A 12,022-nucleotide genomic window follows, 5' to 3' on the forward strand; every position below is an offset into this window, starting at 1 on the left:
TCAGGAGCAACAGTGTCTCTCTGGAGACTAAAGTGCGCCTGATGCAGGCCATGGTGTTTGCAATCGCTTGTTATGCATCATAGAGTTGGACAATGACTAGGGAGGACAGAAGGAGAGTGGATGCTTTTGAGCTGTGGTGCTTGAGAAGGGGACTGAATGTACCATGGACTGCCAGGAAAACAAACAGATTCATCTTGGAGAGGATTAAACCAAGCTACTCCTTGGAGGCAAGGATTCTGGGGCTTCGTCTGACATACTTTGGACATGTTGCCAGGAGGGACGGGTCCTTGGAGAGGGACATCATGCTTGGGAGGGTGGAGGGACAGCGCAGGAGGGGAAGACCCTCTATGAGATGGATTGATTCGGTGACTGGGGTAATCAGGATGGGTGTGTCAGAGGCGGTGCGGTTGGCACAGGACAGAGCAGGGTTTAGGGCTGTTGTGCATAGGGTCGCAATGAGTCGCAAACGACTCGACGGCACATAACAACTAACAACAACAACCTTGAGCATTAGGTTTTTATAAAATCTATATAGAGTGAATTTGACAACAGCATCTTGGAAGATTAGACAGGAACTTGGTATGGGGGAAGTGGGGGTGCAGTGGTCTTGTGTTTAGATAGAGGAGCAATTCAGAAAACCTTGGTGAGAATGGTTGTACAATTTGAAGAATGCAGTCAATGTTTTTGTTGTTGTCTGCTATCATGTCATAACCCACCCACAGCTGACCCTCCAGCCGGTTTTCAGAGGCAGTGAATTGCACACGAAGATTGCCCATCCTTTTCCTGTGGAGCAGCTGGTGCATTTGAACCCTGTGACTTTGGGATTGCAGTGCAGGTTCTTGAGTGCAATTAAGACACCAGAACATTGAAATTGGTTTCTGGTTTGCTGTGTACAGTCTTAAGAACAAAATAAGACATAACATATTATAATATTACACATTTTGTTTGTTGTTGTTTAATGCCGTCGAGTCGTAGACGACTCATAGCGACCCTATGAACGAACAGCCTGAGCACTGTTCCGACATAGAGTTTCCAGAAGCAAGCCATTTTGGAAGTGGATGCCTCTCCTGCTTCCAAATATTACACACAAAACTTTAAAAATTATACTATCAATTACGGTCTTAAATGATGTTATCACAAACAAATTTTACTGAAACTGTTTGAAAAAAATATAGATCTTGCTGTTTAATATAGGAGAATGTTATCACAATAACTTCAAGTCATTTGAAAAACTTAACCACTTTATGTTAATTGTCTTTGTTTGCTGAGGTTTTGGAAGACATACCTTGATATTTTGCACTAAATTGAAATGGCAGAATTTTAAAGTCTTTTTTCATTATTGGCTTCTGTGAATTTTACCTCTGTAAACCATTTCTGGCACATAACAATAACAACAACAAACCATTTCTAAATGAAGACTATATTAATCAAGTGCATAAGAAAAAAACCCAAACTCTAAAAAAGTAGAGCTTTTTAACATGATCAAATTAGTACTTTAACTATAAGGAAAATGTGTAAGGTTGCATCCTTACTGTAGGCACAGATAATGTGGTGAATGATATATGTTGCTTAAAAATGCACAGGACTTAAATACATTAATAGTAACTGAAAAAGGTAAAAATATTGTATATAGAGACTCACAAAAAAAAAATTCTTGAAAACATAAAAAATAAGCATATGGTGGCAAAACTGAGATTCCCAAAACAATAGTTTAACGGTGTAAGGTATGTAAAATTTCTAAAATTTCATTATATGTGAAATTATAGCTTTAAAAAATGAAATTTGAACTTTTTTTAGACATTACCCATTTTCAATAAATTGAATTATTATATTGGTCTCTTAATGTGATTTGTTATAAATACTTGACTAAAGATATAATAAAATTTAGATAATATTGAAAAAATACCAGGTTGTTTAAATACTAGCCAGAAAAATAATTCATACAATTCAATGACGATTTAGAAAAAAAAAAAAAAGATAAATTCAAGTCCCTTTGACTGCTTTTAAGGGTTGTTTGTATTAATGCACTGATTTTGATTTTTATTTATTGTGGCTGATTTTAGTAACTACCTACTAAACAGGCTGTGTTGTTTGTAGGTTATTTTGTTTGTTGACTGGTTTGCTCTTAGCCAGATTATCTATTAGGAAAAGAGAAAAATTTTTAAGTGAACAAAAAGATAAAAGAGGTTTTCAACTGTGTTGATCAAGGATGACATCTGTCCTGGGCCATTGTGTTTGAACTGCAGAAGAGCCTATCTAATATTTACTGGATGCATTTCCACACATTTCCCCAAATATTTCACTTGCATTGTTACATTAAAGCCTCATGGATATTAGCCTCATGACAACTCCTCAAGGTGGTTAGTAATATTAACTCCCATATTCTGATATAAGTACAGCTGCTACATCACAATCGTTAAAAGAGCTACTGGGTTAAAATTAAGTTTGATTCTCTGGGCCTGCAAAGATCCCATTTATTAACACTTTAACTCCAAGTCCGATAGCTTCATGCCCTAAAAGTGACCAAAACCATACATTCTTGGGCTCATTCCACATCTGCAAATAAAACTCTTCATTTCATTGACAAAGGTGAGGTTCTTGGAATGAGTGAGAACCGTCCTGCTTTCATTGCAACTGTCAAAACACAAGCTAAAGAGAGCACACATCCCTCTCCCAGGACCCAGAAGGATGATGTCACTTCCTTTATTAGGATGGTTACCCCAGCGACGCGTCTGGACATAAAACAATGGTGTTGGGTACCCGTGAGCCCCCAGCAGTGGAGAAGTCATTTCCTCTCCTAGACGCTGTTTCCTAGGCAACCGCTTCCCACCTCCGTTCTTAGTCCCGCCCCTTTCTCAGTTCCCTGCCGCGTCTGGCAGGTCCGCCTGGCGGAAGCTCAGGTGAGAGGCTCGGACCGTGCTGCTGGTCAGCGGTTCTGTCCTCAGGGCCTTGGGGAGCCTGTCACGGGAGTGGCGGAAGTGGGTGCGGTACGCCGGACTTGAGGTGTTGCTAAGGAGCGGGGCCGGAGACGCGCTTGAGGGTGTGCGGGCCTGGTGTGTGCTCGGGCGCGCGGGGACGCGGGCGGGGACGCGGACGTCACCTGGCCGGGCCGGGCTGGGGCGGGCGCGGTCGGCGGGACTGCGGATGGTCGGGTGGCCGCGGCGAGGCCCGGGCCTCTGCGGCGGGCTGCTGAAACGCTGGTGGCACCTCTGCGCACAGTCTTAGAGCAGACCCATGCGATGCTCTGTTATGTGTTACAAAGCTTTACACTTCTGCTAGCAGAAGAATAGCTTGGGGGAAAAAGTAAAGAATGTAATTTGATAATACGATATATAGGTCTAGGTATACAGATATATACACACAAATATGTGTACACACAAATATATACACAGATATATATCCACCTACAAATATATATATTGTTGTGTGCTGTCAAGTCATTTGCGACCCATAGGGACCCTTCCTTGTACAGCAGCTCTGAACCCTTCCCTGTCCTGAGCCAGTCTCACTAATTCTGACTTACACACGCATACACACACACACATATCTAGATATCTAGATATACACACACGTTACTGGGGTAATGGGAGTAGGTGTGTCAGAGACAAAAGTTGGCTCAGGATAGAGCAAGGTTCAGAGCTGTTGTACGTAGGGTCGCAATGAGTCACAGGGGATTTGATGGCACATAACAACAACAGACACATATATATTTACATACACACCCGGAGTACATACTTGCTTCCAAAAGAACTGCTTTCTACTTTTCAGGTAAAGTATTTTAAAGACTACCAGAAGGGTCGACAGTATAAACCATAACTAAGGAGCACAAGGAAAAATACTGCTTGTATGTAGCACTAATCCCAGTACTTTATCACCAGTACGTTAAAGTAAATAATAGCTGTTTTATAGGCATACTGCTGATTTTTTTTTCAGTTGTATTTTTCAAATGAAAAATAATCAGTTCTAGATCTATTGCCAACAAGGTGGTGTACTACTCTGTTAAATTTATTTACACATCCTTAAACTAGTTGCAGAACTCTTTTAGAATAACATTCACTTAGGTGAGCTCTCATTGCCTAGTGGCAAGAAGCTGCACTGCAATCTCAGAGGTGAGTGGTTCAAATCTACCAGATAGATGCTTTGCTGAAGAAGGAGGGACAATCTCCTTCTGTACCAGTCATATCTGAATTAACGGTACACACACACACACACACACACACAAGTAAAAATACAAATTAAAAAAAGAAAATAACTTTAATTTAGAATTTTTTTGAAACAAGCCCATTTTGAGATCTTGACATTTCTTTACAAGTGTGTTTTTTTTATTTTAAGTGAATATATTGCTTGTTATTTATATGAAATGCTTTTCTTTATTTGACTTTGGCAAAGGTAGCTTAGAATGGCCCAGTATAATTTCACAAGCATGTAAAGAATGACTCATTTGTCTTTTGTGTATTTCAGTTACCATCAAATGTTGAATTATTTGAACCATTTATTATAATTGTATATATGTAAAGAGTAAAACATAGGATTACACTATGTCTGATGAAGTTTTCAGTACCACCTTGGCCTATACAAAGAGTCCAAGAGCCACCAAAAGAACTTCTTTCCAGGTAAAATATTTTGAAGCACTCTTACTTCTCAGTGATTTTGCCATTTAATCACTGATAGGAGTTATGAACTGGAAATCATCCTAGTAATAATAGTGGAAATATAAAGCTAAAGTTTTACGTCTTACTGATTGCATGGTAAGATTTTGTAGATGAGGTGCTTGGGTTCCATTACTACAAATGTTCATGTATGTCTTTAACACTGGGTTAGATGTTATATACATATTAAAAAGTAGGAGACTACACTATAACATCCAAAATTTCTCTTTTGGAATTATTAATCACTGTTTTGAAATAACTTTCAATTTGCAGTATTATATCTTTTTTTGCAGTTTATAGAAAGAGAAACTCTTAAAGTGCCGGTGTCTTTCACAATGTATTTATAGTAAATTCTGTTTTAATTGAAGGCTGCTTATATTATAAGTCTCTGCTTCTAATTATGCCTGTATAACTAGTGATTATTTGATACAGTGTTTTACCTCCTACTTAATGATAAGCTTGACCAGGGTGGAGATCATACCTGTCATGTCCTACATTGATTTTGATGATTTGGGTCAAATAGGTTTTCAGGGAACATTTGTTTGATGAATTAACCCTAAGTTTTTGAAGGCAGTTACTAATTAATCATTATTTTTATGTTACATTAGTGTTCAGATAATGACTTCTGAATATGAAACCTCCAAATTTGGATGGGGCTTGATTTTGATTATCTCATTTCAGGATGAACTAATAAAAGCAATTACAGCTCGCTCAGCCAGACAACGGAGCTCTGAATACTCTGATGACTTTGAAAGTGATGAGATTGGTATGTGAGAATATGGAAAAGTAAACCACTTTTCCTCTTTTCCTTTATTACATTTGTTGTTGTTGTTGTTGTTGTTATGTGCCGTCTAGTCGCTTGCGACTCATAGCGACCCTATGTACAACAGCCCTAAACTCCGCTCTGTCCTGTGCCAATCACACTGTCTCTGACACTCCCATCCCAATTATCCCAGTCACTGAATCAATGCACCTCATAGAGGGCCTTCCTCTCCTGCACTGTCCCTCCACCCTCCCAAGCATGATGTCCTTCTCCAAGGACCGGTCTCTCCTCACAACATGTCCAAAGTATGTTAGACGGAGCCTCAGAATCTTTGCCTCCAAGGAGCCACCCGATTTAACTCTGGACAAATCTGTTTGTTTTCCTAGCAGTCCATGGTATTCTGAATGCTCTTCTCCAGCACCACAGCTCAAAGGCATCAATTCTCCTTCTATCCTCCTTGGCCACTGTCCAACTCTCTGATGCATAACAAGTGATTGCGAAGACCATAGCCTGTATCAGACACACCTTAGTCTCCAGAGAGACACCATTGCTCTTCAGTACTTTGGAGAGGTCCCTAACAGCAGACTTTCCCATGGCAATGGACTATCAAAAAATAAAAAAGGAAATCACTTAAACTAATACTGACAGCTTCAAAAGTTTACAGTTTCCATCTCTTTAACAGCAGAAAGTCACTCTCAATTTGTAAGGACTCCTTTGTCTCTCATTAGTTAATTTTAAGAGTGTGTGTGTATATGATAATAAAAATTAGATAATTATTAAGTTACTAGGAACCTTGGTGGTACAGTGGTTAAAGTGGTTAGCTACTAACCATAAGTTTGGTAGTTGGAGCCATCCAGTTGTTCTGTAAGAGGAAGATGTTACATTTAATTCCATAAAGATGTATAACCTTGGAAACCCTATAAAGTCGTTTTGAGTTAGAATTGTCTCGGCAGCAATGAGTTTAGTCTTAAGAGTCCTGGTACAATAATTTCCTCTGCTGCTAGTAGAAAAGTCAGCATTTGGAGCCCACAGTTGCTTGGAGAAAGATGTGGCACACTGCTTGTATAAAGATTTACAGCCTTGGAGATCTTCTCAAGCAATTCTAGTCTATCTTGTATGGTTGCTGTGAGTTGGAAGCTAAGCAGCAGCAGAGGATTTGATTTTTTTGGTTTTTTTTTTAAACAAGTTACTAATTAAAATTTTTCCTTATAGAAGGATGAGGAAATTTCCCTTGTGGACATGTTTAATTTATGTGCCTAAGCTATACAGCAAATGGAAATTATAAAATTTAATGTATAATTTAAGTGTCACATGGCTGATTGTTTGATAACACTTAGGTAAAAAAATTTTCCTGTAACCATCAAAATCCTTGATGTTATTTAGACCAGACAAGAACAACCAAACCCACTGCTGTCAAGTTGACTCAGCAACCCTGTAGAATGGAATAGATTTGCCTCATAGACTTTTCAAGGCTGTAAGTATTTATGGGAACATCATGATGGTGGATTAAAGACCGAATTTCAACAGCTTCATTTTACTTGGATCCACAATTAACACCCTTGGTACCAGCAGTCAGGGTATCATGAGACATATTGCAGTGGGAAAGTCTGCAGTTAGGGACCTCTTCAAATTATTGGGACGTAATAATGTCAATTTTAGGACTAAGGTAAGTCTAATTCAGGCCATGGTCTTTCCAATCAGTTGCTATGCATCTGAGAGTTGGACAATGAATAAGGATGTTGTTGTTTTTGTTGTTGCTATGAGCCATTGAGTTGCCTGCGACTCATAGCGACCCTATGTATAGCTCTCAAGCCTGGTCCTGAACCAGTCTTACTGACTCTGACACACCCCACAGCCCTAGTCACTGTATTGATCCATCACATCTGGGGTCTTTCCCTCCTGCACTGCCCCTCTTCCCTTCTGAGCATGATGTCCTTCGCCAATGATTGGTACCTCCTGGCCACACACCCAAAGTATGTAAGATTGAGCTTCAGAATCAAAGCCTCCAAAGAGAAACTTGGAAACTTTACAGACAGAACTATTTATTTTCTTGGTGTTCCATGGTATGTTCAAGACTCTTTTCCAGCATGCCTTTGAGCTGAGTTTGGAGAAGAGCACTCAACATCCCAGGGACTGCCAAAAGAATAAACAAATATGTCTTGCGGAGAGTGCGGCCACAGTGCTCTTCGGAGGCAAGGATGATAAGGCTTCACCTCACACACTTCACACATATTGCTAGCAGGGGCTGTTAGTGAGAAACCTGATGCTCAGAAAGATAGAGGATCAGTGAAGGAGAAGAGGACCCTCACCAGGTAGATTGACCCAGTGACTGCCACAGTGGGCTCTAGTGTGTCAGGAAGTGTGAGGACGGCACAGGATAGGTCTGGGTTCAGAACAGTTGTTCATGGGGTCAGTACGAATCACACTTGACTCAAAAGCACCTAACAGCAGCAACAACAGTAAAGATTTATGGAAGCAGATTGCCTCATCACCATCCCTTGGATAGTTAATTTTAACTGGAGACTTTTCATTAGCAGGCTAAAGCTTAGCCCACTGTGCCACCAGGCCTATGTTTAGGCACGAAATAGTTTTTAATATATTGATAACACTGAAATTTTTATTTCATTAATGCTATTAAAATTTTCCTAAGTCAGTTGTTTTCTAGAGCTATAAATCAATTTCTAAAATAGATTCGTACTTCTTCACCCTTGTCACTCATTGCTGGTCTTAAAGGCTGTCATTTGTTTTGGTTAAAGTAACTTTATCATTGTTGCTGTTGTTACCTGCAATCCATGTGGCTCCCGGTTCATGATGAATCCATGTTCTTTTATGCTTTTTAGTTTCCTTAGGTGAATTTTCTGATACTTCGGTGGATGAAAATTCAGTAAAGAAGAAGATGAATGATTTTCATTTATCAGATGATGAAGTAAAGAATTCTTCAAAAAGATCTTTTTTGAAAATCCAGAAATCAACCAGTGACATAATCAAAGATGAGCTAGTGTCTTCCATCAAAAATGATGAGGCTGAAGCTGATGGTTGTGAAGATACGGTTATAAATTCTCTACCTGAGCCTCAGAATCAAGATCAAGAAAATGAAACTGAAACAATGAAAGTGAAACCCAAACCCAGAACTCTTCCAATTAAAAGCATATCTTCAGGTAATTTGGTCCACGTAATAACTTTTATTATATTTCTGGAAAATGCATTTTAAGATAATGAGTCATACATTACCTTTACATGACCAAACTCAAACTCAGTGCTATCAAGTTGGTTCTAAACCTTTACTGGGTTTCCAAAGTGGTGTATCTTAATGGGAAGATACTGTGCTTTCTTCTACAGAGCCGCCTTTAGATTTGAACTGCCAGAGACACATGTGGCCTTTTGGCTAACAGTGCAGCATGCTTTCGACTATGCCACCAGAACACCTTTTCTTTTATATGATACCCACTACTACTGAGTTGAGTCTAACTTTAGAGTGACTCTTTCTCAGGTTTCCAGGCTATGACTGAGAGAAGGTCAAAGCATCTTTTAGTCGTCAGTGGTTATAGCTTCAGAAACACCTTTGCAGGGCCTTTGAGCTTCAGTTTTGCTTTCTGAGAACTGCAGTGGAATCCTGTTTCCATTGTGGAGTATAAAGTGGATTTGAAATGAAAGCTGCAGGGATATTGAAGTAAGTCTTTAAAAAAGTGATTCTTGTACCATCATTTTGCCAGAATTTTTTTGCATTTGTATTTGTGAAGGAAAAGAGTTTTATTACTAAAGGAAGGAATTCTCCATTTGGTGTTTCTGTTCCTTAAGAAAAGCAACTCTTGATAGCATGGTGTATTAAATATTGTACTGCTAACCAAAGGGTCAGTGGCTCAGATCCACCAGTTTCTCCACAGGAAAAAGACAGACAGTCTCCTCTAGTAAAGAGTAGTTGTTGTTGTTGTTATGTGCCATCAAGTTGACTTTGATTCATAGTGACCCTATGTACAATAATAGCTCAGAATCCTGCCCTAGCCTGAGCCAGTCTCACTGACTCTGACACACCTATCCCTATTGCCCCAGTTACAGCATTAGTCCATCTCATCCAGGGTCTTCCACTCCCACGTTGTTGCTCTACCCTTCCGAGCATGATGTCCTTCTCCTAGGACTAGTCCCTCCTGGCCATGTACTCAAATATTTGAGCGAGAGCTTTAAAATCATTGCCTTCAAGGAGAATCATGGTTTCACCCTCTCAAAGACGAGTTGTTTGTTCTTTGGACTGTTCATAGTATGTTCAGTACTCTTCTCCAGCATCACAATTCAAAGGCATCACTTCTTCACCTCAGAAACTCAGTGGAGGGTCACTGAGTCAGAATTTATTCTACTCAAATATTTTATTTATTTATAATGCCTTGTTGTTGTTATATGCTGTTGAGTCGCCTGCGACTCATAGCGACCCTATGTAGAACAGCCTTAAACCCTGCCCTATCCTGTGCCAATCTCACTGTCTCTGACACATTACTCCCATTACCCCAGTCACTGAATCAATCCATCTCATTGAGAGTCTTCCTCTCCTGCACTGTCCCTCCACCCTCCCAAGCATGACTTAACTCTCCAAGGACTGGTCCCTCCTTGAAACATGTCCAAAGTATTTCAGACGAAGCTTCAGAGTCTTTGCCTCCAAGGAGCAGCCTGGCTTCACCCTCTCCAGGATGAACTTGTTTGTTCTCCTAGCCATCCATGGTATATTCAATACTCTTCTCCAACACCACAGCTAAAGGCATCAATTCTCCTTCTGTCATCCCTAGTCATTGTCCAGCTTTCTAATGCATAGCAAATGATTGCAAAGACCATGCCTTAGAAAAAATAAGATTTGATTTTTTTTATTAATTTCAATGAACATTTATAGAGATTTTGGATTTCTGTTCATTCATTGTTGCACTTTCCTCCTCGCCCACCCCACCCCTACCCCCAGTTCACTCTTCTCTTTGAAAAGTAAAAAATAATTCCTTCATTGGTATACAATCTCACCCCGCACCCCACCATTCCCACCCTAAGTATACTCCACTCTGCAACCTTCATTCCGACTAAGATTTGATTTTGAGAGGAGCATCCTCTTATAATATGGAATTTCAGTAGTTCTCCCCATGGTTCTACTGGGTCAGTGGTAGAATTCTTGTCTTCCATGTAGAATCTTGAGTTCAGTACCTAGCCATAGTACCTCAGGTGCAGCCACATCCTAACTTTCAGTGGAGACTTATGTGTGTTATGATGCTATTTCAGCAGAACTTCTTGAGTTCTTAGAACTAAATAAAGCCTGGTGATCTACTTGTCAAAAGCAAAGAAAACCCTATACATTGAAAAAATGTGATTCCAAACCAATCAGATACATCACACTGGACCAGCAGTGCCTCATTCTGTTGGGCATCAGTTGGAAATGTAAGGGGCCAATTCACTGGCCTCTGAAACAACAGCAACAGTAAGAGTTATTTTGTACTTTGCATATAGGATGCTTTTTGTTAACGTTAGACAAAACTAGTCAAGATATGTATTTGAAAGATATTTTTGTATAAATATCTAAATACATTAGGACTTTGAAATTTTAAGGCCTTGGTCTTTTTAGTCACTTGTGCACCTGAGAGCTGAACAGTAAATAAGAATGACAGAAGAATTGATGCCTTAGAGCTATGGTGGAGAATACTACTGAATGTTCTGTGGACTACGGAAAGACCAGATAATGGTACAGAAAGAGTGCAGCCAGAATGCTCCGTGGAGGTACGAATGACAAATCTTCATCTCACGTACTTTGGACATGTTGCTGGTAGAGGATATTCCTTGAAGTGAGACATCATGCTTAGAAAGATGGAGGATCAGTGAAAGAGAGGAAGGTCCTTGACAAGATGGATTGATTGACACAGTGAATGGACTCAGATGTGTCAGAGATGATGAGCTTGGTATGAGGATAGGACAGGACAGGGTTCAAATCGGTTCATAGGCTTGCTGTGAGTTGTACTTGACTTGCTGGCACTTAACATCAACAACCACCTTCTTCCTCCAGTCCTATTAACTTGAGGAGAATATATAAGCAAGGCAAAGAATACTTGAACAGTGGGGTAGTGGTGGTGATGGTGTTGGAACCGACTCATAGCTGACCCTCTAGCAAGTTTTCATAGTCAGTAAATTGCACAAGAAGTGAGTGCCCATCCTTCTGCTATGGAGCAGCTAATGGATTTGAAATGCAAGGCTTTAGGATTGCAGTGCAGCTTCTTAGTAATAGGCCATATGAAAAAAATGAGTGACAGACCAATTCTTCACTATTTGCTGTGAGTGATGTTAAGAGCAAATGAGTTAAGCCTTACTGTCCTCAAAAGGAAGAAGATAAAACTTGTTCTTATGACATGTTAAGAATTAAAATATTTTTCATAGACTAAAAAATGCAAGCACAAGGCCTGTTTAGATTTCAAAAAATGTCTAAGGTGCTCCTGATACAGGCCATGGTCTTTGCAATCGCTTGTTATGCATCAGAGAGTTGGACAATGACTAGGGAGGACAGAAGGAGAATTGATGCCTTTGAGCTGTGGTGCTGGAGAAGAGTATTGAATGTACCCTGGACTGCCAAGAAAACAGATTCATCCTAGAGAGG

At 39.9% G+C, this 12,022-nt stretch overlaps 1 protein-coding gene across 1 annotated transcript in view; it reads left to right on the plus strand.

Annotated features, from left to right (window-relative positions):
* Positions 1–4,538: 4,538 nt before the first annotated feature.
* MAP9 (microtubule-associated protein 9) overlaps positions 4,539–12,022 on the plus strand; it is a 48,412-nt gene continuing 40,928 nt past the window's right edge. Inside the window, exons 1-3 of the mRNA XM_006884492.1 lie at positions 4,539–4,613; positions 5,331–5,415; positions 8,253–8,570. Of these exons, the coding sequence (XP_006884554.1) occupies positions 4,539–4,613; positions 5,331–5,415; positions 8,253–8,570 (478 nt within the window). The remainder of the gene's footprint in view (positions 4,614–5,330; positions 5,416–8,252; positions 8,571–12,022) is intronic.

Source organism: Elephantulus edwardii, unplaced genomic scaffold (genome assembly GCF_000299155.1).
Source record: "Elephantulus edwardii isolate Elephantulus edwardi_28Jun2011 unplaced genomic scaffold, EleEdw1.0 scaffold00034, whole genome shotgun sequence".
Classification (NCBI taxonomy): domain Eukaryota; kingdom Metazoa; phylum Chordata; class Mammalia; order Macroscelidea; family Macroscelididae; genus Elephantulus; species Elephantulus edwardii.